This window comes from Hyperoodon ampullatus (assembly GCF_949752795.1).
Source record: "Hyperoodon ampullatus genome assembly, chromosome: 14".
NCBI classification, from domain to species: Eukaryota; Metazoa; Chordata; class Mammalia; order Artiodactyla; family Ziphiidae; genus Hyperoodon; species Hyperoodon ampullatus.
In genome coordinates, this window is record NC_136927.1 from 12,808,350 (window position 1) to 12,824,392 (window position 16,043).

The following is a 16,043-nucleotide window of genomic DNA, read 5'->3' on the forward strand; positions in this document are numbered from 1 at the left end:
CTCCTTGAAACATTCTTGTTTTCAAATGGGGCAAGAGCCAGAGCCTCTTTGTTTTTAGCCTTTAGCCCCTTGTGGACTAGTGGTTAGAATTCCTGGTTTACATCTAGGCTACTCAGGTTCAATTTCTGGGCAGGGAACTAAAACCCTGCTTTTTAAGACCACTTGCTGCTGTCTCTCTGAGAACATAAGGACTGAAAAGCATCCTCCCTAAAAAGAACCAAAACCAGTAACAACGAAAACATTTATCATCATTTTTAGGAGCAGGGAATTCATTCACATGAAACTGAGTTTAAAGAAATGCCATTTTCTTACTTGAGAAGGGACTTCAAAATGATTCACTTTAAAACAGGCTGTATATTTCATTCGACTGTTCATTTGTTCACACTTGAATGGACTCCATTCACTCAATGGCCAGGCCACACGCATGAACAGAGTGTGATCCCAAACAGAATGCAGCCAGGATGTTCTCTGGGCCCCATCGCCATCAAGCTGGAGATCCACAAGGCTGCACTCGTCAACCCTAATTAAAGGATGCCTGGGCTTCCCTGGTGGCGCAGTGGTTGAGAGTCCACCTGCCGATGCCAGGGACAGGGGTTTGAGCTCCGGTCCAGGAAGATCCCACATGCCGTGGAGCAGCTAGGCCCGTGAGCCATGGCCGCTGAGCCTGCGCGTCCGGAGCCTGTGCTCCACAACGGGAGAGGCCACAACAGTGAGAGGCCCGCGTACCGCAAAAAAAAAAAAAAGAAGGATGCCTGACCACAGCCATTGACCTCCTGCTCCCCTGCAGCTATAGATAAGATTTGAAGGAGCAGATATTGTGCATTTTCCTATTTACACTCAGGTAGACAAAAAGCAATAAAAAACTAGCACTGTCCACCTGAAACTAACATGATATTATAAATCAACTATATTTCAAATAAAAACAAATGTTAAAAACAAAAGAAAAACAAGCACTGTCATTTCAGCCACTGAATTTTAACTGAATTCTTTAGCATAGTAGTAATACTCCAGAGACCTAAGCAGCTCCTCAGCTAGCTCCTTATATTTGATTTACTCATTATTTATACACATTCTTTTTGTGTTGTATTGCTTCGTTTTGTTTTCACCAGCTCCTTGTAAGTTGAACGCCAGCCCGGATTTCCTTCTCTAGCTTCCTAGTGGATGCATGTCTCATCTTCCCACAAAAAAGTCCTTCCTACACCCTTGAATAGCATGAATCTCAAGTATTAGAGTTTTCCATGAGACTGACTCAGACACCATTTTATGGGTGAGATGCTTCTATTCCTCCAGGGAATAGAGTTATCTTGTACCTTTGTGAAGAAATGAAGAAACGTAAACCCAAAGAAACTTCACAGAGAGGGAAAAAGCATAAAAGTGAGAAGAGTAAGCAGAAACAAGTAAACAAAACTGGAGCATCTTGGACAAGAATAGCTGATTATTCAGCAAAAGCCAATACAGTTATAGAGAAAAGGGAATAAAACTGAGGATGAATAAACTGAAAATTTAATAATACATTCATAAGGGAAAATGACTGAGCTAAAAGTAATTACCCGAAAGTATCATCATCACCATCGAAACTAATTTGTTATTCATTTCTATGTATCATTATTCATCTTCTAAGCTAGGTGTCTGCAGACCACAGCCCTGTTTTTGAAAATAAAATTTTCTTGGAACACAGCCCATTCATTCATTTACGGATTGTTGAATGTTCTATGACTGCATTTGTTCTACAAAGACAAAGTTAAGTAGTTGTGACAGACACCCTATGGCTTGCAAAACCTAAACTATTTAATATCTGGTCCTTTACAGAAAAAGTGTGTTGACCCCTGTTCTGTGCCTTTTCAATGCAAGATGATTGATTACATAAAGAGTACCTACAATAACCATGGTTGATTGCAGAGAGGAACACACTCCTTCACCCCTCCCTGAATCTCGCTGCTTGCAAGGTGACTTTGCAGCCCCTCCCAATGTCCCCACTTACTTTGGTCTAGAGCATGCAGCAGAAACTCGGCTGTGTGCAGGAAAGAACAAGCTCCATCTGCTTGCAGGAGGATGACAGACCAGGTGGGGTGGGGATGAGAGGGTCCTGCTAAGACCATCCTAAATCAGCCAGCCCCAAGTTGGACCAGCAAACACTTGAGTGTGCCTATTCCAGCCCAGATGGCTGACCCACAGATTCAAAGACTACATAAATGGTTGCTGTCCTAAATCACTGAAGGGAATTAGAACATGCCATCCCAATATATGCCACTTTGCATATGGATTATTCTGAGCCAAAGGCAATTGAGAATCAACAAATGCAGAAAGAAACCTGTTCAGAGCTTCCCTTATCTAATTAAAGCAGAAACTTCTGAGAAATAGACTTCCATATAGCCCCCCTCTAGGGAGTTTTGTGGCTATGAAGAAGAAAGTCAGCACCAAGATGTGTCTGCACAAACCTTACTTAAAATAACCCTGATCTTCCATTAGTTTCACCATGTATTTACCGTCCCACAATTTTCTGCCCCTAGAAGCCCACTAAGCTCACTAAGGCAGGTGAAAGGACTTGCCCAAGGTCATAACTTGTAAATGTCAGGGTCAAGGCTCAAATCAGAGTCTTTTGTCTTCAAGTGCACTTACTTCCCAGAATTTTGCAAACCATACAGACGTTTCCTTAAACACCTCCTGCTTGGATGACAATGGTCTCTAAGCTTTGGGGGTCTGAGATCACAGATAATGTTATTAGCACTGTTATTTCAAAGGCTGGTCTAGAGGAAGGAACAGGTCCGGGCATTCTTGCAAAACCCCGGCTGATACTAGCTCTTGCAGCTTTGGATTGTTTCAGCGTGATTTAGTGATTAAGTGCTCAGGCTCCGGCCACACCTTTCTTACCATATGAGGAAGAAATCACAAGATGATGATGAAGAGAGAGGTAACTGAAGGCAGGTGGGTGTAGAATCATAGGATCCTTAGATGAAATATGATACATACTCTTCAGACCCACCTACATTCCTAGCTCCCCTTTTCTAGCACAGAGATATTAAGAAAATTGCCTGTAGAGATACACCAAGTAAAAGGAAGGACTAAGATTCCAGCTCACCTTCCTTAAATTAAACTTCTGGTGTTCTCTAACCATACTCTGTACCTCCGGTGTGCACTTTGCACCCCGCCCGTACAAATCCGTTCTCCACACAGCTACCAAGGTAACTGTCACCAGAACGTAAACCAGATCACGTCAGTCCCTGTTGAAAATGGCTTCCCATAACACTCAGAAAGAAGTCCAAGCTCCCCATCCTGGTCCTATGACCACTGAGTCTCATACTCAGATGTGCATCCAAGTCTCTTAGAGGGCTAGTTAAAACATACACTGCTGGGCCCATTCCCGGAGTTTCTGATTCATCTATGAGATGAGCCTGAGAATCTGCATTTCTGATAAAGTTCTAGGTGATGCTGATGATGCTGGTTTGTGGACCACACTTTCAGAACTGCTGCTGTATGCAATGAGGCTTCTGCCTTCTTCTCAGACTTCTGTTCATACCATGCCCCTGCTCACGACGCCCACTCCAGCCAGGATGCCAACAGCAGCCCTGGGAGTGGAGGACGGAGAAAGGAAGAAAATGCATCCATTTGTTCATCCTCTTGGGTAGTTTACTATGTTTGTCATTCTCTTTTTGTGCAGTTTATTTTTAACTAAAACTTATGTGATTTCTGTATATGTGAAATGCTTCTGGGGTACAACAGAACATACAATGACAAGTACCATTGATTTCATGAAGAAGAACCCCATAAGCACATCTATAAATTACCCCTTCTCTGACATTCTCTGTGCCAGCATCAGAGCCCACCCAGCTTCCTGGGCTGGAAATCCCAACCTTGTTTTACACTTCTTACTCTCCCTCACCTTCTACATCCACCAGGTTAGAAAATCCTCTAATTCATGTCCATCCTCCACCCCTCCTCTTATTTCCCATGTGTCTGAATGACTGTCTATCCAGCCATTCAATCCCACGTCTACCCTCCCAGACACAACTAATCAGCCAGACCCACTTGACAGTCATATTCAGACTTCATTCTTTCCTGCTAAAAAGTATCCATCGAAGGATCCCTAGAGCCTTCAGGATCTAGTGCCACTGCTTGGGGTGGAAAGTAAAGCATTTATGGTGGGACACTGCTCATCTCTGCAGCTGCAGCTCCTGCCTTCACTACCTGCCCTCCTACCCCAGACAGACAAGCTACGTCCCCCATCCCATACCCATGCCCTTGCAGGAGCTCAGACTGTCCCCTCATCTTAGCTGTGCTTTGATCCTCTAATGGACTCACCCACCAATATGCAGACCGAAGGGGGCTTGCTCTCTGAGGCCTTCTCGGTCAGTCCCCTGGACCCACTGCCCACCTTGGTCTTCTCACCCCACAAGGGGTACAATCTGCCACCTTCCTCATTGCAATGTGACTGTGGGGGGGAAAGCACAAGGGTGAGGGTGGTAGGACATCTGGGGCCACATGCTGAGGACCTGCAGTATCAAACCAAGACATCTGGACATAATTTGGTGGACAATAAAGTGATATAACACATTTTTTGTTTTGTTTTAAATGTCCAATTCTAGTAGGGACTGGAGCTTGAAGAAAGCAGGACTCATGGCAAGACAGCGAATAACTGAACTAATTATCCACCAGGCACACGTAGTAATATTGATAGGTTCCTTAGGATAACAACTCAGAAATGGAACTCCATTTAACTCATTTCCCTACTTTTCCTCCTCTCCCTTCCAAATGTGAAATCACATTCTTTTTGGTTTTGTGATTGGCTTTAAATAATAGACAGAAGCCTCTATTTCATGCACCGTCAACTAACTATCAACATTTCCTCCCACTGAGAACATTAAGCCTCTGGTTTTTCCTCTGTGTCTCCAACTAGTTCTCCTTTCCAAGATCCGTCTGTACCCTTACTTTGCACTGACAAAGTTAATAGATTTTTCATTCTGTTTTGTCAATAATAATTAAATATTTTGTCTACCATTAGGTTGACTCTAAACATTGAAAGACTAATAAATATGATCAGAATTGTTATCATTATGATGACTCTGTATCTTTCACTGTAAATACAAATAATGTGCTACAATTCCACTTTCTACTTTGTGAGCTGGATATCCTAACTCTGTGGGTACAATTGAGTTTAAATCACCCATAACTGGGAATGAGATAAAAAGATGGCTATGTATCCTCTCCATGTTATACAGGAACACTGTCTAGAGACCCACCCAAGGATGATTTATTTCTCTAGAAGAATGCCCCCTTGTTTGACTTATTATTTACTCTAGTTTAGGGCTCAGATTTTCGGAAGTTCGCTAGATAAGTTGCAGCCATTTTTTGTTCTGTAAGGGGTGCATGTGATTTGTGTCTGGTAGAAAAGACAACCTCAGAGGTTACGGTTTTATTACCCTCCAGGGCAGTAACTGGTTTTGTATCTAATTGACAAAGCTCGTTGCAGCTTTCCTTTCCTCTTCCTCCAGTGCTCTTACAACTAGACTTATCATCCTGCTGGTGTCCTCACTGAGGAGCTAAATAAATCTTTCAGTCAAAATGCTTTCTATGAGGATGTGTTTTTAGTTTTTTGCAAATTACATTTGTTAAATTATTTGCTTCACTGATGTGCAGCCTGGGGTATGTAGGGTGCCTGGGCCTTTTGGAGCTTCACTGAGTGCCCTACAGTTTGGTTTCAGAACTACCTCAGAAAGAGGCTAAATTCGGCCTGTCCCACTTGGCCTCACTTTAGCTTTTATTGGTGCTGTACTTCCATATTCCTCTGGGATTGGCAACTACCATAACTGTTTCTGTTTTCCTGGCAGCAGTTGTGAGCACCAAGGGGCTCCGTTTCTGTGTGTGTGCAGGGGAGGGATTTGGGGATGGCGAGTGGGAGGGGTTAGTAATAAAGACCAAGGCTTCTCCAGAAAAGGGCACTCCAACCCGGCAGCCTGCCTCAGATACAAAATCCCACAGGTGAGGAAAAGGGATAGCCCAACCCAAGCTGGCATTTGGGATGTGGGGTGGTGGGGGAGGGGTGTCAGCTATAAAACATTCAAATCTCTGCTCTGGCTGCCACTAAGAAGACGTGGCTGATGAAACTGCAGATCCCAGTTAAGCAAACTGAGAGCTCTTTCTGCGTGCTGGGGAAAGAGGATGGTATTTTAAAATCTGGTTGTAATTTAGGCTAATTGTCTAGAAAACTGTGTTGTCCAATAAGAGAGCCACTAGCCACATGTTGCTATGTAAGCTTTAATTAAAATTAATTAAGATAAAACCTCATTTCCTCAGTCTCACTGGACACTTTTGCTGTTGTTGTTGTTTTGTTTGTTTGCTTTCCCAATGTCAAACTGAATTAATTTTGCTAAAGAGAAACTCTTGCACTCTAAGAAAAATAAGTGCAGTCTAGATTTTGTGCACAGGTGGGGGAAAAAGCTCTGAGATTACCAACTGTGCATCACAATCCTCTTCACATGTGGTAACAGGCAGCCCAGATACAGACCATGTCCATCACTGCAAAGTTCTGCTGGTGACCACTTCTCTAGAAGGACGACAGACCACTTATCTTTCAAGGGAGAAAGGTCTTTAAAATTTTTGTGTGTTTAAGTATATCCATTGCCCTTCAAAGTTACACAAAAGTGGAGGTCTCAGGAGAGTCTGGATGGGAGAGTTTCAGCTGGACAAGGAACCACACTGCTCAGGATGAGAAGGGACCAGAATTTCCCATTTTCCTCCTTGGTTTGAAAGGGAGTTGTTTATTGTTTTTTTGTTTCTAATTGGAATAAGAGGCATAGGGGAAAAAGGAAAAGGGTGTATTGGAAAAGGATTCTGAGGGAGAGATCAAAAAAGAAAAGAAACAGGAACATGCTTCTTGGTGGAAGAGTGGGGCAAAAAATAAGGCAATGAGAGAGACACCTGTTGCCCCGGGTGACCTTTGAAATTTATTCTTCATGATATCTATTGTCTCCTACTGCATGCTGTAATTCTCCTCTGCTATCACCAAATTTTTAATAAAAGCCTATTTCACACAACATCCTTGTTCCTGAGGTTCAGTGATATAATGGGTTTAGGGAGAGAAATAAACTAGAGCAGGGAACAGTACTGGGAACAGAGAGGTATGAAGGCACTGAGGAGCTGAGTGATCACAAGGCGGCTGTAGGCACCTAGGAATTCTAGGAAAGGCTGGGGAGAGCTCTGAATAGCCAGAGGATGGGGTCTTCAGCCCTTTAATAAGGACATGAAAGGCAAGTCAGGATGCCAGTTGAGTTAGAGACATTTGGGCTGCATGGGTTTTAAAAAGCACTGCTGTTTCTCTCCTCTGTGATAGAAAAATGTCTAAAGATTTTTACACCACTTGTTGTACCACTTAGGAAACAAAATATATTTTTCATGTGAGTAACTTAAAGTCAAGTAAAGTTAGATAAAAACAGCTTTCAAAGTGGCAGGAGAATACAATCAGAGACTACAATGCAGGCTGCAGTTCCTGAAATTTTGGGCTATCTCAGAAGAAATCCCTCAGCAGAAATAATAAAATAATGCTTAAATACAGTTGCACTAGTTGCATTTATAGGCAAAATAATACATATTTATAAAACAGTGGTTAGTAAATGCTATTTTTTTCTGACCTAGTGAATGCTCACCCACTGATTAAAACACTTCCCTGCCTTCTTTAAACCAATACGTGGAACACAATTTAATGTTTACCCGATCCTTCAGACCGTCATGATAATGTTAGTTGCCATATGGTGCTGAAGGCGTTTATGCCCCTTCACAAATGGCCCCTTTGCCGTGGCACTTTTGGGATGATCAGGTTGTGTTTTCTCTAATTTCTGTTCCTCCCACTTGCTGTCAGCTGTCATTTCTCCCCACTGTTCATGCAAAAAACTGTAGAAACAAACCTTTGCTGCTTATATTTGGTGCCTTGAAAATGTTAATGGCCGTGACTCTAAAGAACTGAATCTTACAGAATAGGGAAATACAGTTGAGCCTTGAACAATGTGAGCTTTTAGGGCTGCCAACCCCAGTGCAGTTGAAAATATGAATATAACTTTTACAGTCAACCCTCCATATACGTGGTTCCGCATCCGCTGATTTCAGCCAACTGCGGATTGTGTGGTACTGTGATAGGTATTTATTGTAAAAAATCCATATAAAAGTGGACCACACAGTTGAAAACTGTGTTATTCAAAGGTCGATTGTAATAAGAACAACTGGCTACAGTCCCATTTGAAACACTATTTGACTTTCTGGTTTGAAAATTAATAAAGGGAAACCTTACTAAAATGGAGTCAGGAGGCCAGAAGGAGAAGCTCTCACAAGGTACCACTGGACATCAACTATGGGAAGAATTGACAGTTACAGATCCCAGAGAAGAATCATCAATAGGAAAGAATCACCAATTACAGGCCCACAAAAGAAAAAGTTGTGCATGGCATCTCCAACAAGATACTGACTAGCCCAGCAACGCAGCCCCTGAGTAACCTGCCAGCTCCCTGAACTCACACGTTTCTCCAATGGATTTTTGTTCAAAACAACCCCTCCTGACTTCCTCCTTTTTGTCTCTACAATAATATTCCCCTCTTTTGTTCTATGGACTTGTCTATGGCTTTTGCTGTAGCTTCCTTGTCCTGAATTGCAACTCCTCTTCTATTCCTAAGTAAACTCATTTTTGCTGATAAAATAACTGTTTTATTTTTAAGGTCAACACCAGTTTGATATGTTTTATGAAGAGGCATTATTTACTTTATGAAGCTGAAAAGTTTTTGCTTATAATCCTAGTAAAATAGCACTTAAGAAAGTTGAAAGCTTAGCAAGATTGTATTTAATACTTGTTAAGATTTCTTTCCTTCTAGCTTTACCTCATTTTCAGAGGAACCTGGAAGAAAAGTAAATGCCGTTAGAAGTACAAATCATCAGTATTTTCTAAATATAAGTGAGTTATGATGATTAATAGCCAAAAAAAAATCATGAGAAATAAAAATGATTCAATGATGATAAACTTCCAGTTCATCAAATCACATTTCACTTTATCAAAAAATAGTACTCTTTCTCTAATTGGTTTCTGCTTATATGACAGCAGAAGAGATACTCAGCCAGTGATTACATTTAATCTCTTCAAAATGACGTTCTCTGAGGAACTGGAAGCCAGGAAGTATTTTTTAATTATCCTATAGATTTCCAGAGCCTGGGAAACTGCCTCAGAAAACCGCAAATCTTTTGGGATACTCTAGTAGATTCAGGGAGAGATGTCACTCGCCAGCTTATAATGAAGGGCAATGGCCATCAACATGGTGGCGCTGGTACTCAACCTAGACCTGACTTACCTGGGAGAAAAGGCTTGGAAATGCCTCTAAGTTAGCCCTTGGCCTCCTTGCCAAGTTGTGTAAAGTGGACAAAAGTAGTCAAGTGAACTTACTTTGCATTCAGCTTGAACTCTATCAAATTGTTGATATTGATAATTTTTAATTTAAAAGATGAAAATTAGATATGATTTACTCTAATATTTTGAATGTGTTGAACAACAGATTTCCACACAGGTCTCAAGGACCTCTCACCATTTCAATTATCAAGAAAATGAACAAACTATAATAAAACCAAACCGAGTTGGAATCAATTGTATCTAAAATCCCCCTTTATTTTTTAACAACATCTTTATTTGAGTATAATTGCTTTACAAGGGTGTGTTAGTTTCTGCTTTATAACAAGGTGAATCAATTACACATATATCCCCATATCTCCTCCCTCTTGTCTCGCTCCCATCCTCTCTATCCCACCCCTCTAGGTGGTCACAAAGCACGGAGCTGATCTCCTTGTGCTATGTGGCTCCTTCCCACTAGCTATCTATCTACATTTGGTAGTGTATATAAGTCCATGCCACTCTCTCACTTCATCCCAGCTTACCCTTCCCCCTCCCCCTGTCCTCAATTCCATTCTCTACGTCTGCGTCTTTATTCCTGTCCTCCCCCTAGGTTCTTCAGAACCATTTGTTTTTATTCCATATATATGTGTTAGCATACGGTCTTTGTTTTTCTCTTTCTGATTTACTTCACTCTGTATGACAGACTCTAGGTCCATCCACCTCACTCCAAATAACTCAATGTTGTTTCTTTTTATGGCTGAGTAATATTCCATTGCATATATGTGCCACATCTTCTTTATCCATTCATCTGTCGATAGACATTTAGGTTGCTTCCATGTCCTTTAAAATCCCTTTTTTTTTTTTTTTTTTTTTTTTTTGCAGTACGCAGGCCTCTCACTATTGTGGCCTCTCCTGTTGCAGAGCACAGGCTCCGGACATGCAGGCTCAGTGGCCATGGCTCACGGGCCTAGCTACTCTGTGGCATGTGGGATCTTCCCGGACCGGGGCATGAACCCGTGTCCCCTGCATTAGCAGGTGGACTATCAACCACTGCACCACCAGGGAAGCCCTAAAATCCCTTTTGATACTAGATATTTACAGTGAATTTGGCAATTGTAGGCATTCTGCTAGTCCCTGGAGAGAAAAAGATAAGTAAAATATGGTCCTTGACCTCAAAAAAATTAAGAGTATACTAGGAAAGACAAAAACGTTAAATGAAATGTGACTGCAGTATAGTATGTGCAAGGATAGTTTAGTGGTAACACAAAGGAGTGATCAATTCTTATCAAATGGGTCAAGGGAGATATCAAAGAGTAAAGATTTCTCATCTGGGTTCTGAAGGATAAATAGGAGTTTTCCAGTCAAACAAGGAGGGATAAGTGCCTTTCAGGAAAAGGCACAAGTAAGCACAAAGCATGAAATAGAATAGTTTATTGGGGGAATATTAAGCGTATTCTTAGGGTTAAAACAGAGAGTGTTTGTAGAAAACTGGTGGGAAATGAGGCTGTAGAATTAGGCAGGAGCCAAATTATGGAAGACCTGTATTGAATTCTGATGAGTCACCTTTATCCTACAAGAGGGAGTCATGGAAGCATTTTAAATAGAGGAAGAAGAGGTTCTGATTTGTATTTTCAAGATTACTCTATGATGACAACTATGGAAGAGGAAAAACAATTAGAAAACAGACTAGAAGAAAACTGCAAAAGAGTTAACAATGGTTGCCTCCAGGTGGTAGAAAATTGTTTTGTTTCTTCTTATAGCAGAATGATGTTCTTTCAGGGAAGCAGTAAAGTTTCAGTAGTATAGATAGCTGTCATCGCAATACTTCAATTCAGTATGAAGAATACTGACTACATTTGGGTCCATCCTTTGCCTTTCTCACTTCTGTTTACACAAAACTACTATGGTACAAATCTAGAGAGTATTATGATACATATTTTTGAAAAACCAAGTCAACCAGTTAGTGAGTTGTGTCAGCCCACAGACCTCACGAAAAGGCCTGATGATCTGAACCCCTGGGAGGCCACCACGATGAGCCACATACATTCCACTGATTTGAAGGGAAGCAACTCTGACTCTGCATGAAGTCTGAACAAGTTTTGCATCTTACTTCGCCTTAGAGGCAACACAGTATCATCACACACCCCTCCACAAGTCACCTCAAATTCAAGTAAACTCTAAGAAAAACAACATGTTAACAATGCAAAGGAGGCTTACACTCTCCGTCCTAAACCTTCTGAACAGACAGGTGGCCCAAAGCCCCTGGTTTCTAGAAAGTCTGGAGCCATCACCACCTTGCAAGGGCACAAGCAATAAATAATAGAAGCAGAGGCACACAAAGCTTTGGTCAAACTGATGTGTATAAATGAGATGAGCAAAGCATGTGACCAGCACAAAGTCCAATCACTACTACAGTTATGACAAATAGAAAGTGTTATGAGGAAAGCCTGACAGAAGCACTTCATTAACCAAAAACTATTACTCCATGAAACTCATCTGTAAGACAAGCATAATAATGGCAACAATCTTAGAAGGTTATTATAAGGAATTGAACAAATAATACACAGGAAGTGCTTAGAAAGTTGTCTGGCACACAGTAAGCACATAATAATTTATAGTATCATCATTATTACTATATCTGGCACAGGGAGAGTGCTCAGTAAATTATAGTATCATTATCATTATTATTATATCTCATAACTTTGACTCTTTCCAACTATTCCAGCTTATAAATCTCCAGGATATTCTTACTTATGTCAAAGACTATTTACTTAATACTGTGATTAAAAAGAAATAATTATAAGAATGTTTTGAGAGAAACGATTAATAATGCTTCTTTACCTCTTCATATCTGTCAAAAACTGCTCCTTCTTGCAAAAACGAAGGAACTTCCTTCTGCCAATTAAATTCATAAGGTTTGGCCATGATTATATTTAAGACCTGAAAATGAAAAAGGGTATCTCATTAGTGAACACAATTAAAAAACAAGTGAAGATCAAAGGTTAATCATTTGATATTTACGTGTTTGCAAAAGCTTTTCTTCATACACATAGACTAAGTCCATAAATTATCTTTTTTTTTTTTTCCTTCTTCCCTTCATCTGACCCTGAATTCCCTTCTCCTGGTTGTTTGGTGATCATTTGGTGATTGTTTGGGAAGCTTCCCCCTTCCTCTTCAAATCCTATAAAATAATTATGTATATATAAAATCTGATATCATCAGATAAAAGAAAGAAGCCACACACCTAAACCTACATACAGTAGAGGACTGCTGCACAGAGCGAGAGGTTCTACAAGCCTCCACTACAAGGTGAACTCATGGCCAGGGGGAGTCGACAGGTGATGGGGTTGTAGAATCAACTAGGATTAGCTGTAATTTTTATTTCTCTTGGTCCTCTCTTTAGCCCTCTCTCACCCCCTCCTCCCTTGGGCCATGCAGTGAACAACAGAATGTCTGCTTTGTAGCATAGGCAGTGAGTATGACATTGAAGGGAGGCTGGCATTGTCCAGAGTGGCTGCCTACACTTAGGAAGAACTGGGTGTTCCTTTTACCCACCCTTCTTAGCATCCTGCACCATGGTGTGCATGCAATAGCTGTAAACAGGGCATCTTAAATGAAAAGGATCACCAATAAGAATCACCAAATATTTGAGCAATGCAAAGAACACAGAAGGCAGACACCAAACACAGTAAATAGAAGAATTTACACCCAAGAAAATAGAGTTAACAGGACAAACAGAATCTGACTTTGACTTAAGGATGGCTGATATCCTCAGAGGGAGGAAAGAGTGAATTCTCTTCCCAAAACACAATTAACTACAGATTCTAGAAATTTTAAAAAGATTGTTGTAGTCAAACTCCTAATAAATAGGTGACCTTCCCTGTAAAGAGAATTCATATGAAGTGCTGAGCCAAGGAATTCTTACAGAATACAACACAAAAAGAAACAGAAAGCATGACTGAAAAATTTAGAGAGATGGAAAATGGAAACAGAAGATTCAAAAACCACCTTATAGAAGGATGTCTTCTATTAGAAAGAGAGAAAGTAAATCCAATGGAAAGATGGGAACAATTAAAGGAATAGTAGAAGAACATTTCTGAAATCTGAATATTTGTGCTCTTAGTGTGAAAAAATCCAGTGATGCAGTAGGTATAAATGGGGGAAAAAATACACACACCTAAACATTCTTTGAGGTGACTAAGAACAAACAATATAAAGAGAAGTTACAAAATTTCTCAGAGATGCATAGAGAGAAGACAATTTAGAATTGAATGGCAATGAGCATGGAATCAGGCACACCATCAGAGTATTACATATGAGAAGACAGTGGAGCAGTAACTGCAAAGTTTTGAGGGAAAGTAACTGTGGACTAGAAACTCTGTGACCAATGGAATAATGGTTTAATTGTTAGGAGAAGATATATTTACAGACTTTCTAGGTATCAAAAAGGTTTAATAACCTACTCTGAAAGAGTTAATGTATTATATATTCTGTCAAGAAGAAAACGAAATATAGAAAAATAAGAGATATGGGAAGTAAGGTTGGAAGGAAGGAAGGAAGGGGAAAGGAAGGAGAAAGGAAGGAAGAAAGAAAGGAAGAAAGAAAGGAAGGAAGAAAGAAGAAAAAAGTTTTAAAAAGAGACAAATTTTACTCTTAAGTCTTATGTATTATACAAAAAGAAAAAGATATAGAAATTACAATCTAGCATCCAAATTCCAGATTATATCAACACAGGTAGGTGCTGGAGGGAAGGAAATATGGAACAAAGGGAGGTAAAAAACATTTTAGGGAGTGCAATATAGGTAGTTAAAACTCTAGATATTGGCAGAAAAATAGAAGATCAATTATGAGTGTTAAAAATTTAAGAATTTTCCTAATATTAAATTTTAAATGGAAAGTATAACTTGCAAATAAATGAGGGAAAAAATAGAACGAAGAAATGTGAGCCTCCTTTAAAAAGGAAACAGATAAAAGATGTGGGAAAGGAGGGGAAAAAAAAGAAGAACACACAATAACTGGAAAACACAAAGTAAAATGACAATGTATTACTAACTGTAATAAATATGAATTGGCTAAATCCATTTATAAAAGACAGATGCTTTCAAATTAGGTAACATTATAGTTGTTTACCAGAGATATTATAAAATAAAAATTATATAGGACATTTGAAAATGAAGGGATGAAGAGAAGATATAACAGGCACACGCTGGGAAAGGAAGAGATGTAACACTAATAATATTAGACAAAATAGACTTCAAGGAAAAAAGCAAGAGACAGTGATAAGTCATATTAAGAGAAGGGGTGATCAAAATTTTTCAGGTCATTAACATTAGATATGTGACCACACAGCATCAAAACATAGATTGAAAAACTGAAAATACAAAGAGAAACAGGCAAAGTCACAAACATATTAGGAGCTAATGATTCTCATAAATTAATGGAAGAATATTGAGGATTTGAAAATCACACAAATTTAACCAAAACAATTTAAATGACTCAAGTTAACATAACTGAAATATATTACTTAATGAGTTTAGGCCCACCCCACACACATATATCTTTCCTTCATTCTCTCTTTGTACCCGGCTTCCCCAAACACATATAACAATCTCAAAATCTGATCATGATTAGGCCACAGAGAAAATCTCAGTACTTTCCAAGAGTCAGAAATTACAGTGGCCATGCTTACTGACCACGACTAGGCCAACTTATAAATTAATGACAGAGAGTGTGTAAAACCTACACACATATGAATTAAACATAAACATACACACTTCTAAATAATTCTTGATTTGAGCAGAATAGTCAAAAATTATAAACTTCTTAGAAATGAAAGATGGGAATACTATATGTACATTAAAACCTAATCCCAAATAGTAAAACAATGACTGGTAAAAGTTAATTATTTTCTGAATATGCATATATTAGATAAAATTTGGCAGGTGTTGGGGAGAGAGACAGAGAGAGAGTCGGGGTAGGAAGGAGGATGAGGAAGAACCATAAACTCACAATATCCATGATGAAAGGTGGAGTGTAAATACAGAGAGAAGGTGAACACCATAAGAGATACTAGGCATAACTTTAACCAAAATATTTGAAAACTTAAAGTGGATGTTTTTCGAAGTTAAAATAAATTTGGCTCAACAAATGAGCAGAACGCTTAAACAGACCAGTGATTTTGGGAGAAACTGAAAAAAATAGTAAAAGATTAGGCCCAGATGGTTTTACAGGTGAGTTCTACCAAATCTTCTAGGAAAAGGTAAATCTGTGTACCTACATTTTTCTAGGGCATAAACAAATAAAATAAAATAATAAAATAAAATAAAATAAAGCTACTACCCGACTCATTTCACAAGTCCCTTATCAGACCCTGACAATGACACCACAAAGGGTTAATAAGAAACCAACCAACCAACCCTAGAGCTTATTCTCACAGAGAAAAACCTCTGGTAAAATATAAACCAATCTATTCCAGAAAGTTACTGAAAGAATAATTTGGGATGTTTCCACACTGAAAACAATCAATATGATTCACTAAGAAGCAAAGTCTAATACATGTGCACATTACAAGATGATGTGAAGCTGAACGTGAAAAGTCTCTAACATATACCATTAAGTGAAAACCACATTTTTGCAGCAAGCCATGTAATGATATGGAATAGGAACAGTGTGACACCATTTACCT

At 39.6% G+C, this 16,043-nt stretch overlaps 1 protein-coding gene across 1 annotated transcript in view; it reads right to left on the reverse strand.

Moving 5' to 3' along the window:
• PLCB4 (phospholipase C beta 4) overlaps positions 1-12,487 on the reverse strand; it is a gene marked incomplete at its 3' end in the record, with an annotated part of 168,279 nt that extends 155,792 nt beyond the window's left edge. Inside the window, exons 1-2 of the mRNA XM_079718827.1 lie at positions 12,380-12,487; positions 12,200-12,298 (exon numbers count right to left, since the gene is read on the reverse strand). Of these exons, the coding sequence (XP_079574953.1) occupies positions 12,200-12,298; positions 12,380-12,409 (129 nt within the window). The 5' untranslated portion in view covers positions 12,410-12,487. The remainder of the gene's footprint in view (positions 1-12,199; positions 12,299-12,379) is intronic.
• Positions 12,488-16,043: the final 3,556 nt, after the last annotated feature.